Consider the following 15,169-nt stretch of genomic DNA (forward strand, 5'->3'; position numbering starts at 1 on the left):
ACATGATATTGCAAGCCTTTGAAGTTATAGGTATGGGTTTATAAAGCAAGAAAGCAGCCTTGTTAGTATCAGATTGAACTATAAGTCCTATACACAGGATCTACGAGGTCTATACCGTTCAGGAATATGCTTTTACAGATTTTCATCACTGTCCTGAGTGTCATTTTCGCAAAGGTGTCTACGCAAATGTAAACATTAATTTTTGGATTCCTCATGCTCTGAATATTCCAAAAATGTTCAGTTTTGCTAATCCCCAAAACATTTGAACGAAAAATTATAGTGAACCCGGCTATTAGTCGATGGTGAAGATTTATGTTCCACCAGGACTATGACCCCAAACATACAGCCAAACCATATGTTGTTACATCACAGACTGCTGAAGGATGTAAGATAGGTAGTTATAAAAATAATAAAAAAACACCGTTTAGAGGCCATTTTTCCCCGCAAAGCGGGGGTTGGCCTTTTCGGGGACCGTGGTAGTTGTTGTTTTTCGGTCCCCTTTTTGAAGCAATGTTTTACGGCCGGATGCCCTTCCTGACGCCAACCCTTTTTGCCGCCTTCAACGACAAACAGGGAATTACCAGTGAACTGGTACTCAATTAGTACTCAAGATAGGTAGTTATATAGGTAGTTATATGCTAGAGGATATAGATTAGATAGTTATATACAGTCGTGGCCAAAAATATTGGCACCCTTGCACTTTTTTCAGATAACTTACAATTTTCTCAAAAAATAAGTTGAAATTGACAAAAGTATTTGGTCTCCACAATTCTTTATTTCACTGTTAATATTACAGAACGTTTGTTTTTGATTCAGAACTTAATATATCATTTAAAATCAGGAAATATAAAGAAATGGCATTGACAAAATTATTGACACCCTCAACGTAATATTTGGTAGCACGGCCTTTGGACAAAATAACTGCAGTGAAGCGCTTCCTACAGCCATGAATGAGCGTCCTCCACCTCTCTACTGGCAGTTTGTCCCACTCTTCTTGTGCAAACTGCTCCAGTTCTCCCAGATTTGAAAGGTACCTTCTCCCAACTGCTGCTTTCAGATCTCCCCACAGGTGTTCAATGGGATTTAGATCTGGACTAATTTCTGGCCACTTCACAACAGTCCAGCATTTTGTCTTGAACCATTTCTGGGTGCTTTTTGAAGTGTGTTTGGGGTCATTGCCTGCTGCAAGACCCATGACCTTCGACAGAGACCCAGCATTCTGACACTTGGTTGAACATTGCGCTCCAAAATACCTTTGTTATCTCCTGATTTCATGATGCCATGCACACATTCAAGGTACCTAGTGCCAGAGGCAGCACAGCAACCCCAAAACATCACTGAACCTCCTCCATGTTTGACTGTAGGGAAGGTGTTCTTTTCTTTGAAGGCTTCATTTTGTTTTCTGTAAACATGGAGATGATGTGCTTTACCACAAAGCTCTAATTTGGTCTCACCTGTCCACATGACATTCTCCCAGAAGGATTTTGGCTTGTTCAGTTGTTTTGGCAAACTCCAGTCGGACTTACTTTTATCTCTCTCTCAGCAGTGGGATCCTGCTGGGGCTCCTACCATAAAACCCCCTTTCATCGAGTTAGCGACGGATGGTGTGAGTTGAAACTATCGTACCCTGTGTCTGAAGGTCACCTTGAATCTGTTTGGCAGTTGATAGAGGTGCTTTCTCGAGAGTTTTGTGCTTTCTCCACCATTCGTACAATCCTTTGCTGCAATCTTCGATCAAGTTTTCTCTTGCGGCCATGTCCAGGGAGGTTGGCTACAGTGCCATGGGCCTTAAACTTCCTGATAACATTGCGTACGGCGGACAGAGGAACATCAAGGTCTCTGGAGATGGAATTGTAGCCTTGAGATTGTCCATGATTGGCTACAATCTTGTGTCTGACTTCCCCACACAATTCTCTGGTTTTCTTTCTTCTCTCCATGCTCAATGAGGTACACACAGTGACACAAAACAGCAGAATGACTCCTTTTCTCCATTCAAACTGGTTGAATGAGTGATTTTTATATTGCAGGCACCTGCAACTCACCACAGGTGAGTTCAATTCCAAAGTAAAGGAGAATCGCATGCTTGAAATCTAATTATTTCTAACAACTTCTAAAAGGTGCCAATAAAAATTGTCCGGGCCATTTTAGGATTTCTGTGTGGAATAAGCGAAGATTTACTTATCTTTTCAGGTTTTTTTTGTTTTGTTCCACTGCAAACCAAAGAAATACAAATGGGGATACCAAAATTTTTTTTTATTTCAACAATTTTCTTGAAGAAATGGTGCATTATTTGAAAAAGTACAAGGGAGCCAAGATTTTTACCCATGACTGTAGGTAGTAAAATGCTATAGGATATGTAGTTGTATGCTAGACTGCTAGAGGATGTAGGATATGTAGTTGTTGTCCCCCGTCGCACAGCGGAGCGAAAGGGGGACTATGGTTTTCCCCTCTGTTCATGTGTCCGTCCGTCCATCCGTGCGTGCGTGTTTGCGGGCGTGCGTTCGTGCGTAAGCGAAGGACCGCATTCGAATTTGGTGTGTGGGTGCAACCCACGTCAAAATCCAAGATGGCCGCCGCCATGTATGTCTGATGCCATGTATGTCTGAACCTTGTGAGATGAATATCTTGAAAAATAAGTGAAGTACCAACGTCTAATTTGGTGTGTGGGTGTATCTCGGCATAAGGAAGAACGCCATTGAAAATTGGGTCGCCACGTCAAAATCCAAGATGGCCGCCTCCATGTATGTCTGAACCTTGTGAGCAAAATATCATATCATAGCATGTTTTCTGCGTCTTCCACTTTGTCAACTCACATCACTTCACCGACGGGGGACCTAGGCGTAACGCTTGTTTAGGTGGTTATAGAAGAAAAAAACACCTTTTAGAGGCCATTTTTCCCCGCAAGCGGGGGTTGGCCTTTTTCGGGAACTGTGGTTGTTGTTGTTTTTCGGTCCCCTTTTTGAAGCAATGTTTTACGGCCGGATGCCCTTCCTGACGCCAACCCTTTTTGCCGCCTTTAACGACAAGCAGGGAATTACCAGTGAACTGGTACTCAATTTGCCGACCTCAGAAGGATGACAGGCTGAGTCAACCCCCCTGGCGTTAATTCAGCGATTGACCGGGATTCGAACCCAGGATCCTAGGATCCTAAGCCGGCACCCTAGCCGCTAGCCCAACACCAGGCCCAACACCAGTGGTTATAGGATAGGTAGATATACGTTAGAGGATATAGGATAGTTATATAGGTCGTTATATGCTGGAGGATATAGGATAGGTAGTTGTACACTAAAATATTATAGGATAGGTATTTATATATGTAGTTGTTGTTGTTGTTTCATATGCAGCCTATGGCTGCTGGTTGCATCCTTTCTCTGGAAGCGTGACCTGTTTTCGTTTTCCTGTTTTCATAAACAAGTTTGGCAAGGATTTGGGGCATGCTGATGCTTCGAGTCCTTTACGGGACAGCTCCAAATGGATACCCACTCCAGAAGATTCTGTGCTCCTCATGGAATTCTTAAATTATTCGCCAGTAACAGCTGAAGAGATTCGTGAGTGGACGAATTGGGACCCTATTTTGTCACGTATGCGTCGCTGCATAACCAATGGTTGGCTTGTCTCGACAGGTACAAAGCGCCAGGCATATTCACTGCGTAAATCTGAACTGAGCGTTCAAGATTATGTGATCTTGTGGGTTAGCAGGGTAGTGGTGCCCCCTCCAGGGAGTTATAGAGTGCTGGAAATGGCCCATGAGGCACACCTTGCAATAGTGCGAATGAAGGCGTTTACTCGGAACCATGTTTGGTGGCCGAATCTCGATCTAGATATTGAGGGTACAGTTCGCAAGTGCCCCTCGTGTCAGGCGAATGTAAAGTTGCCAGCACCATCATCAATGCATCCTTGGGGGAATGGCCCCAGAAACCTTGGGAGCGTATGCACATTGACTTTGCTGGGCCATTTTTGAGCAAAATATTCCTGGTCATTACTGTTGCCTATTCTAAGTGAATGGACGTGCACCCCATGACAACAATCTCATCCGAGGCAACCATCAGCAATCTACGGACCTCATTTGCTACCCATGGATTACCCTCGACTCTTGTGTCAGATAACGGTCCATCATGCACTAGTTGTGAATTTCGAAGGTTTATGGATGCCAATGGAATCATCCATCTTACCTCAGCTCCATACCATCCCGGGTCCAATGGTTTGGCTAAACATTCTGTGCAAACATTTAAGTTTGCACAGATGTCAAAGTATGTCAAAGCTCAATCAGGGTAGCATAAGAGTCGAGAGTGGCCCGATTCCTTTTCAAATACCACGTAACACCCCACTCGACCACTGGGAGGTCACCCTCGGAGATTTTGATGAGAAGGAAGTTGAAGACCCAACTGGACTTGTTACAGCCGGATGAGTATGCAAAGGTCCGCAAGGTCCAAGGGTAGCAGAAGTCCTGGCATGACAGAAACTCGAAGGAGAGGTTTTTAATGTGGGAGATCGCATGTATGTGCTCAATTTCAGTCGGGGTAATCACTGGTTGGAGGGAGGTGAGGGGGGGGGGGGGGGGGGGAGAAATGTGGTTCGTCTATTATCGTGAAACTCTTGGATGGCCGGAATGTCAGGAGACGTGGATCATGTGAGACTGGTACCCTCTGATTTAACCAGTGACATAACGGGTCCACTGGAACCGTCCGTCTAGCCGACCACCCTGGATGGAGCGGCAGATATAATTCCGGAGGGCCACCTTCCAGAAGGCCCTCGCAAAGATGCTTTCCATGGAATTCCTGCTGCGGAGGAAAGTGAACTATCACCTCCTGTGGCATCAACAGAAGAGGGAGTGCTCCGTCGCTCTTCTCGCTCCAGAGGACCTCCTAACCGACTGGATTTGTGATCTTTAATGAACTTTACTCGAAGATTTGGTTTTATTGTTGTGCATGATTTTTGGGTATTTTTGGTGTCAAAGGCAAACTCCAATGGTTCGGCAAGGGGGTCATTGGTATTGTTTGTGTTTTTGTGGTTTCAAAAAGGGAAAGGGGAATCACTTGGTGTTTAATGGATGGTTGACATGAATAGCTGATCGTTATCAGCGTTTGAAGATTTGGGATGTTGGGGGTGGGATTTATCATCTCCATGTCTCTTCGCAAATCGTTGGTGTGGTTCACAGGGGCATTTTCTGTTATTAGTGCAATTGGAAGTATATTAGATATGTTTGTGTAAGCTGAAGAAGGAAGGAATGTAACATATTGTGTTTTACGATAACGGAATGTAACATATGATGCTTTACGGTAATCGGGCAGACGTGCCTGATCGGGAGCAAGGTTGGGTTTCGGGGAAGGGGTGGGCGAGGGCGAGGGTGAGGGCAAGATCGGGCGCGATGGTGACTGGCTTGGAGCACGAGCATTGAATGGTGATTAAACGTTTTGCCTTTACTGGACTGGCCTTCGTGTGATACACTTCAGGCAGGAAGGGTCATTCCTCTTTGGGGTATATAGATTACAGTCGATCTATGGGTGGGTCTCAAGAACATTGGGTGTGTGTTCATTTACCAAGTTTCTTGTGGAGAGATCGCCAAGTGGATTAAGCATTCAAGCAAGCACTCCATTCAAAACCGTTAAGGCACGGCTGGCTTGGCAAGCACTAGCTAGCTGCTTGGTAAATGAGCACACCCTGGGATTCCTCCCTTTCAGGTTCGTGTGGTTAAATAGCAGAAGCGAGTTTCAAAAGTTCACTGAAAAACGCCACGTTAGCAGCAGGAAGCGTCATGTTATTAACCCAACCCCTGTGGGGTATATAAGAGTACAGTAGATCTTCGCTCAGTTCTGTAAGTAATAAAACTTACCTCACGGATGTCGGGATTCCTCCAAATTTATTTGTCTAATTTTATAAACAGCATTGGCGACTGTTTAAAAAGCTAATCATACGTGTTTGTGGTTTATAATATTTTTACCGCTGGTAGAGGTCGTTAGGCTGCTGCTCCCACAAAAATGCCATGATAAGCTATTTATAAACGTTGGCTCGACTTTTGTTCAAGGAGGAAAAACCGCTTGGAGAGGTGGGATATTATTAGTATTAATATTGTTTTGTAATAACATTAATATTATGCTATTATCGTTAGTTTTGTTATTAGAAGCGGCCTTAGAAAAACGCTACGATAAAGCTAATTTAACATTGATATACACCTCAACATGCAACCCCATTGATGGCAATGGCAGCGAAAACCCGCTCGGGGGATAAATCCCCCTTGGGGAGGGGAGGGGGGCAAATGAATGCGCTACAACCTTCATTGTGTAACCCTTCGTCATCCTGTCAAGTTTGGTTGAGATTGGATAGGTAACAACGGAATGTATCGCGGTCAAAAATTCATCAGACAGACAGACACCAAATTGCGTATTTTAGTATGACTAGACCAATAGACCCGTTTTCATAAATTCCAATGGGGGACGAGACTGTCCCATTTGATTTTTCCTTGCTGTGTTCCACCCTCAGCATTCATGTTTGTTTGCTTTGATTCAAACCTTCAGAACGATTTTAAATGTTTGGGAATTTCCTTGAGTTGATGGAACGTGATCTTGAGGGGATAAACGGGAGATAGTGTTACTTGTTCTTTCCACATTGTGATGTGAGCCTGCTGTGAGTGACCGGCACTATCTGTCAGTATTAAATACAGCACCATGTCAGAATAAAACTAGAACGGCACTCGGTAGAGTGAATACCTCCACCAGGCTGAACACTGAACAGTTTATGTTTTGTATCCCACTGATAGGCCAGATCTGGATTTGGACCTGAACCAAAATCTAATCGGCTTGTTCTTGTCACTTCCCCAACTCGCCCACCAAGTTTAGTCATAGCTTATCCACAACTTTTTCAAGTATCATGTTATATAATTGCTTTTTACCCGATTTCTCAATGGTGAAGAATCACTTAAAAATTAACTATCGTATCCCAATCCATATTCAGATCTTCACCACTATTCAGATCCGTCCACAACTTTTTGAAATATCTTGTTCACAGACAAACAGACAGGGGTGAAAACATAACCTCCATCCACCTTCGGTGGCGGAGGTAATAAACACTTTTGGATGTAACCGATCTTTACTCTTGACGAAGTCCTTGGTGTCCTTGTGTTTTATACTTCTCCCTCCACCCCCCTCCACCCCTTCCCACGCCTCCTCCCCCCAAGCCCTCTCCCTTCCACACATCTCCCTGCTCTCAAATGTTGTGTTTGTGTGCTTCCCCTTCTCTCCCCATCTTGTTTTCCGCTCCCTCTTTTTATATATTTTGTTTGTCTGGTTGATTTGTTTGTGAAGTAAATGTTAGCTCTTTCACGAGCCTCGATTCAGTATACAAAAAATAATAATAATAATAATAATAATAATCTGTCATTCAAACACAATCAATGTACATGTGTTAGTACGTGGTAACATGTCCTTTGGTATCACACAGTGCTTGAACACAAGAAGGCATCCAATGTTGAGCACCTCTTGTGTATTACTTAACACAGGTTGGCTTTTCCTTACTTCCCAATCCATGATCCTAGACATTGCTCAATGTTGTTCATGTCAGGACTCTTTGTGGTGCCCGGGAAAGAAGTTGCGGCCCATTCCGTCTCTCCCAGGCAGAGATGGTTCTGTTGATGCGGCACGTCGCACCACGTTCCCACAATAAATGTGTTGCCGACTGCAAAATGCCTTGCTGGTATCGTGGTAAGAGGGTTACTTGTATACCAAAAAGGCATTTTACAGTCTGGAACAAACTCTGACTTTACAAAGGAGACAAATTCTCAATGAATAGGGCGTTTTCCAATGATACTTTGCACATCGTTTTATGAGGTCATAGCAGGGGTAGCCGGCGTTGCTCGGTGCTGTTCTAATCCTAGCAGGGGTAGCCGGCGTTGCTCGGTGCTGTTCTAATCCTAGCATGGGTAGCCGGCGTTGCTCGGTGCTGTTATAATCCTAGCAGGGGTAGCCGGCGTTGCTCGGTGCTGTTCTAATCCTAGCAGGGGTAGCCGGCGTTGCTCGGTGCTGTTCTAATCCTAGCAGGGGTAGCCGGCGTTGCTCGGTGCTGTTCTAATCCTAGCAGGGTCAGCCAACGTTGCTCGGTGCTGTTCTTATCCTAGCAGGGGTAGCCAACGTTGCTTGGTGCTGATCAGTTCTTATCCTAGCAGGGGTAGCCAGGGTGGCTCGGTGCTGTTCTTATCCGAGCAGGGGTAGCCGGCGTTGCTCGGTGCTGTTCTAATCCTAGCAGGGGTAGCCGGCGTTGCTCGGTGCTGTTCTAATCCTAGCAGGGTCAGCCAACGTTGCTCGGTGCTGTTCTTATCCTAGCAGGGGTAGCCAACGTTGCTTGGTGCTGATCAGTTCTTATCCTAGCAGGGGTAGCCAGGGTGGCTCGGTGCTGTTCTTATCCGAGCAGGGGTAGCCGGCGTTGGTCGGTGCTGTTCTTATCCTAGCAGGGGTAGCCAACGTTGCTTGGTGCTGATCAGTTCTTATCCTAGCAGGGGTAGCCAGGGTGGCTCGGTGCTGTTCTTATCCGAGCAGGGGTAGCCGGCGTTGGTCGGTGCTGTTCTAATCCTAGCAGGGGTAGCCGGCGTTGCTCGGTGCTGTTCTCATCCTAGCAGGGGTAGCCAACGTTGCTCGGTGCTGTTCTTATCCTAGCAGGGGTAGCCGGGGTTGCTTGGTGCTGTTCTAATCCTAGCAGGGGTAGCCAACGTTGCTTGGTGCTGTTCAGTTCTTATCTGAGCAGGGGTAGCCAGGGTTGCTTGGTGCTGTTCTAATCCTAGCAGGGGTAGCCAACGTTGCTCGGTGCTGTTCTTATCCGAGCAGGGGTAGCCGGCGTTGGTCGGTGCTGTTCTAATCCCAGCAGGGGTAGCCGGCGTTGCTCGGTGCTGTTCTAATCCTAGCAGGGGTAGCCGGCGTTGCTCGGTGCTGTTCTCATCCTAGCAGGGGTAGCCAACGTTGCTCGGTGCTGTTCTTATCCTAGCAGGGGTAGCCGGGGTTGCTTGGTGCTGTTCTAATCCTAGCAGGGGTAGCCAACGTTGCTCGGTGCTGTTCAGTTCTTATCTGAGCAGGGGTAGCCAGGGTTGCTTGGTGCTGTTCTAATCCTAGCAGGGGTAGCCAACGTTGCTCGGTGCTGTTCAGTTCTTATCTGAGCAGGGGTAGCCAGGGTTGCTCGGTGCTGTTCTAATCCTAGCAGGGGTAGCCAACGTTGCTTGGTGCTGTTCTTATCCTAGCAGGGGTAGCCAACGTTGCTTGGTGCTGTTCTTATCCTAGCAGGGGTAGCCAACGTTGCTTGGTGCTGTTCTAATCCTAGCAGGGGTAGCCAACGTTGCTTGGTGCTGTTCTAATCCTAGCAGGGGTAGCCAACGTTGCTTGGTGCTGTTCTAATCCTAGCAGGGGTAGCCAACGTTGCTCGGTGCTGTTCTTATCCTAGCAGGGGTAGCCCGGGTTGCTCGGTGCTGTTCTAATCCTAGCAGGGGTAGCCAACGTTGCTCGGTGCTGATCAGTTCTTATCCTAGCAGGGGTAGCCAACGTTGCTTGGTGCTGTTCTAATCCTAGCAGGGGTAGCCAACGTTGCTTGGTGCTGTTCTAATCCTAGCAGGGGTAGCCAACGTTGCTTGGTGCTGTTCTAATCCTAGCATGGGTAGCCAACGTTGCTTGGTGCTGTTCTAATCCTAGCAGGGGTAGCCAACGTTGCTCGGTGCTGTTCTTATCCTAGCAGGGGTAGCCCGGGTTGCTCGGTGCTGTTCTAATCCTAGCAGGGGTAGCCAACGTTGCTCGGTGCTGATCAGTTCTTATCCTAGCAGGGGTAGCCAGGGTGGCTCGGTGCTGTTCTTATCCGAGCAGGGGTAGCCGGCGTTGCTCGTTGCTGTTCTAATCCTAGCAGGGGTAGCCGGCGTTGCTCGGTGCTGTTCTTATCCTAGCAGGGGTAGCCGGCGTTGCTCGGTGCTGTTCTAATCCTAGCAGGGGTACCCAACGTTGCTCGGTGCTGTTCTTATCCTAGCAGGGGTAGCCAACGTTGCTCGGTGCTGTTCTAATCCTAGCAGGGGCAACCAACGTTGCTTGGTGCTGTTCTAATCCTAGCAGGGGTAGCCAACGTTGCTCTGTGCTGTTCTTATCCGAGCAGGGGTTGCCAACGTTGCTTGGTGCTGTTCTAATCCTAGCAGGGGTAGCCAACGTTGCTCGGTGCTGTTCTAATCCTAGCAGGGGTAGCCAACGTTGCTCGGTGCTGTTCTAATCCTAGCAGGGGTAGCCAACGTTGCTTGGTGCTGTTCTAATCCTAGCAGGGGTAGCCAACGTTGCTCTGTGCTGTTCTAATCCTAGCAGGGGTAGCCAACGTTGCTCGGTGCTGTTCTAATCCTAGCAGGGGTAGCCAACGTTGCTCTGTGCTGTTCTTATCCGAGCAGGGGTTGCCAACGTTGCTTGGTGCTGTTCTAATCCTAGCAGGGGTAGCCAACATTGCTTGGTGCTGTTCTAGTCCTACAGGGGTAGCCGGCCTTGCTCGGTGCTGTTCTAGTCCTACAGGGGTAGCCGGCCTTGCTCGGTGCTGTTCTAGTCCTACAGGGGTAGCCGGCCTTGCTCGGTGCTGTTGTTATCCTGTTGGCATTTTGAAGAAATCAAATTTGGTTTTGTTTTTCCCGTTTTTTGTGGGGGGCCTAACACATTTCCCTACACCCACGAAGGAATGGGGTCGGGGATAATTTAATATTACCTTCCATATCGCTACAAATGCCTCAGCACTGTAAAGAATGATGTAAAAAGAAAATCCCCAAAAATCCCACTTTTTTTTTTTAATATTCCATTTTTTTCACCTAAAACTCTCCCCAACATTCACTCATGAAGATCTGAAAGTTTGATGAAGATAATTTGGCCATCTCTGAGAGAAATGGCGAAACACAGACAGACAAATATCTCTTTGTAGTTTAGATTTTATGATGTAAATGCAATAAAAAAGGAAATCTCCTCTCGTGTTATTGGGATAACAACATAAACCTATTGAATAACAACGGTAGTCAGTAGTCTGTAGCGCGCACACCTCCGCCAGGCTGAACAGTTTGTTTTGTATCCCACCGATAGCCCGGATCTGGATTCGGACCTGAACCAAAATCTAATCGGCTTGTTCTTGTCACTTCCCCAACTCGTCCACCAAGTTTAGTCATAACTCGTCCATTACTTTTTGAGATTATCTGCTCACAGAGAAACCAACAGGGGTGAAAACATAACCTCCGTACATCTTCGGGCATTTTTTTTTTTTGCCACCTTCGGTCATTTTTTTTTGCCACTTTTGGTGTTTTTTGTTTTTTTTGCCACCTTCGGTCATTTTTTTTTTTGCCACCTTCGGTCCTTTTTTTTTTTGCCACCTTCGGGCATTTTTTTTTTTTTGCCACCTTCGGGCATTTTTTTTTTTTTGCCACCTTTGGGCATTTTTTTTTTTTTGCCATCTTCGGTCTTTTTTTTTTTTGCCACCTTTGGTCATTTTTTTTTTTTGGCCACCTTTGGTCATTTTTTTTTTTGCCACCTTCGGTCATTTTTATTTTTTTTGCCACCTTCGGTCATTTTTTTTTTTGCCACCTTCGGTCATTTTTTCTTTTGCCACCTTCGGTTTTTGTTTTTTTTTGCCACCTTCGGTCATTTTTTTTGTTTGTTTTTTGCCACCTTCGGTCATTTTTTTTTTTTTTTTTTGCCACCTTTGGTCCTTTTTTTAGTTTTGCCACCTTCGGTCATTTTTTTTGTTTGTTTTTTGCCACCTTCGGTCTTTTTTTTTTTTTTTTTTTTTGCCACCTTTGGTCATTTTTTTACTTTTGCCATCTTCGGTGATATGATCTTGTGATTCAAAGTGGTATCGATGTAACGGAAAGCCCTCGAGAGATAAACTGTGAATCGGGAATACCGAGCATCAACAAATGCATATTGCATTCTGTAAGTAATGCGTTTGTCATTGTATTCAAACAAAGAAGGAATAATGTTATCTCGATGTATTCCTAAGCGGACTATGATGATTACAACAGGCCGGTGGGCTGGTACACACATCTTTTGGTTGCCCATGCAGGATTTGGGAGAGCACGGCATCGCTCCGCGCCGAGTGGTCGCAACCGATGTGTTCGCTCGGGAAGACGCCGTAGGGGAAAACGAGCGAGCTGCGGGGTTACCAACCCAGGCAAGCACCTCTCTGGCCCGAGAGACCCTCGAGAAACTGGTGGCTCCCGTGAGGTACGTTCCTTTAACTGATTTTTCGTGTTAAATGGGGGCGAAGGTGCCGGGTTACCTTGGATTTGTGAGGCTCATTCAGCACGTGCATGCTAATCCCTGATGTATGAGTAGTTTTGGATTCCGTTCTCCATTTGTTACAACCTTGCATCTCTCTCACTTTACGTCGATCTGATTCGATCGATCGAGAATCGATCTGATTTCTGCTTTGACTCGGCCTCAACTCTCTCTCGCACCGACTCCTCTCCATATCCCAGGGTCGGCCTTGGCGAGCGACTGCTCTCCCGGCTCGGATGGCGTCCGGGACAGGGTGTCGGACCCCGGCTTAAGCGGAAACCACAGCCGAAGCACCCTGGTACCGTGGCGATCCTGTCTCCATCGTATGGCAGCAAAACCTAATTTTCCTCCCTCATGACTCTAATGCAATGCTTCGGATTTCCAGTTCATCATAATTTTCCAGTGAATTATATTTTGGTTGAATTTGTGAAAATCTATTTGCTCAAACCTTCCCCATCCCAGTTCCTTGTTTTATTTTCTTTTATTCCTTCTTTGTTTCAACCAGTGGTGAAGTCCAAACTGTATGGGTGCCAACTCCCCCCATCCAGTACTTGGACGTTACAGGTAAGAAAGGGTTGGAAACAAGTGGATTTCAAGGGGTGAACCTGAGCGGAATGATCAACAGTATTTGTTTTCACATATTAGGATCTGCTTGTTGAACCACATCCTTTGGCTGTTTAATATGCTCCCGATGACACGATTTCTTGATGCCCTTACCCAGGGTGGTAATAGTGAGGGTGAAGAAGAAGATGAGGATGAAGAGTTCGCTCCGAGCCATGCGACGTTCGCTCCAAGTGACATGGTTCCCTTAACGTTTGTTCCCCTGCCTCTCCGGCGGGGACTCGGCTACCGAGGCCTGAACCAAAGTTCACTCGGTCCTTCATACCTGTTACCTACTCTGGAACTGATGGAAGTCGTCACCCAAGGGTCTGCGCCACATAAAAAGAAAGCGGTCAGAATAACGGGACAGGTACGGGACTTTGAGCACTTGTGCGAATCGTGGATCTGTATACAATGCGATGTCATTCTAATGGAGGTGTTGTGGTGAAAGATTTAATGGTAAAGTTAATCAACCTTAAATTTTTTAATTTAATGATAAAGTAGTGTTTCTTTCACAAAGTGTTTGCATCGTTCATCTTTGGCTCACCAAACCAGGATTTACCCGTAAGACTAAAATGGGGGAACTACAAAGAGGTCGGTGGTCAGCTTAAAAGCAGGTCACGGCTAACATCAAAAATTGGGGATGATGAAGAGGTGCTTGAAGAGGGTGATGAAGAGGTGTTTGAAAGGAGAGTTTTGAAGGAAAGATGTAATCGCTGCTGGACGATCAAACTGATTATATATATATACGTATATATATATATATATATATATATATATATATATATATATATATATATATATATATTCAAATTGGTACTTGCCAAGGATGGCCATGAGGCCAGAGGTGGTTTCACGTAGTCGGCTCCAGAGTGTGCGATGTTGTTGTGCAGGCCTTTGGGGTCGGCTTGGCAGACGACGATGACGACGAGGATGACCCGGTGTACACGGTCGATAGACCCGAACGCTACGACTCAGAACTGGGTGGGCCCGAACCCGAACAAGGCCTCGGCTGGACCGGGCCTCCCCCAGCCACAGGTACGCTGAGGGCAGATCCCTTAGTGTGCACGGATGATGCTACAGACGTGTGTGGTGATGTCCTTATCACGTGGTGTGTGGTGATGCCCTTGTCACATGGTGCGTGGTGATGCCCTTGTCACGTGGTGCGTGGTGATGCCCTTGTCACGTGTGTGGTGATGCCCTTGTTGTCATGTGTCGCGTGGTGATGCCCTTGTTGTCACGTGTTGCGTGGTGATGCCCTTGTTGTCACGTGTTGCGTGGTGATGCCCTTGTTGTCACATGATGTGTGGTGATGCCCTTGTCACGTGGTGCGTGGTGATGCTCTTGTTATCACGTGGTGTGTGGTGATTATAGGATATAAAAGGGGAGAAAAACATCGTCCTGGAATGGCGCTTCCTGCCTTTCAAGCTGCAAGTCGGCCAGTCGATCCAGACAAAGTACGTTCAGGTGTCCGAGTGGTTGCACCTGTTGGGGGTTCTTTGTGTTTGTGAAAGTATCCGTTGGGGAGGGATAGAAGGTGGGAGTTAACAGCTTATATACCTCTAAAATAATGTAAGGGAAGGGAGGAGCAATTGAATGAAGAAGATCAATCTTGTGTACCTCGTTTTATTGTGAAGTGACTGAGATTCGAGATTGTAATAAATAAATAAAACATTGTAATTAGCACACCTCCTTTCCATTTGCTTTCCCAGTTCTTCCCTCCTCCCACACCCCCCAGGGGTTACTGCCCATGGCCCCCCTTCCTGGCGAAAGGGGAGATGGTTTCTCAGATTGTGCCCGATGTTGGTACGGGGGTGAAGGGTCGTCATGAGTTGGACGCATCACAAAGAGCACAAATGTTGGAGATTCCTGCACAATCCGTAACCCCTGGTTGGTTAACGATCCGTTATATAACCACGATAGTAAAGGGAAGTGACTCATTAAAAAGTGCTCATCTGTTGTAACCTTGCTGCCTTTAGTTGTCCCAGCTGTTCAAGAGGCCGTGACACTTGAAGCACCCAAGTCGGTTTTTGACTTGCTTTCCGAGGCCGACCGCTCTCGCCTGATGCAAATCAGACGAGATCTTCACCCAGCAATCGCTCAAGCTTCACCGGACCCTCCTGGCCCTGTGTGTCCGATTCCATCCTTGAACGTATCTGCGATATCTGTAAAACCTACTTTTACTCCTTTCACCGAAGACCTTGGGAAGCAGACGCGTTATGCGGAATTTCTGCAGACGCTGAAAGCTGGGAAAAGTGGTGAGTTGCAAGTCGTTGAGGCATAATTTTTCTGTCGAGGTATTTATTTGTCGGGACCAA

The 15,169-nt window shown here is 46.5% G+C and overlaps 1 protein-coding gene across 2 annotated transcripts in view; it reads left to right on the top strand.

Moving 5' to 3' along the window:
* The window catches only part of GPATCH1 (G-patch domain containing 1), a 62,374-nt gene that overhangs the window by 35,276 nt on the left and 11,929 nt on the right, over positions 1 to 15,169 (top strand). For both annotated transcript variants that reach the window (XM_068115365.2, XM_068115366.2), the window contains 8 exons: positions 12,037 to 12,197; positions 12,452 to 12,549; positions 12,757 to 12,815; positions 12,973 to 13,221; positions 13,745 to 13,889; positions 14,226 to 14,308; positions 14,564 to 14,741; positions 14,831 to 15,109. In XM_068115365.2, coding sequence (XP_067971466.2) covers positions 12,037 to 12,197; positions 12,452 to 12,549; positions 12,757 to 12,815; positions 12,973 to 13,221; positions 13,745 to 13,889; positions 14,226 to 14,308; positions 14,564 to 14,741; positions 14,831 to 15,109 — 1,252 coding nt within the window. The remainder of the gene's footprint in view (positions 1 to 12,036; positions 12,198 to 12,451; positions 12,550 to 12,756; positions 12,816 to 12,972; positions 13,222 to 13,744; positions 13,890 to 14,225; positions 14,309 to 14,563; positions 14,742 to 14,830; positions 15,110 to 15,169) is intronic.

This window comes from Myxine glutinosa, chromosome 5 (genome assembly GCF_964187855.1).
Source record: "Myxine glutinosa chromosome 5, kmMyxGlut1.1, whole genome shotgun sequence".
NCBI classification, from domain to species: domain Eukaryota; kingdom Metazoa; phylum Chordata; class Myxini; order Myxiniformes; family Myxinidae; genus Myxine; species Myxine glutinosa.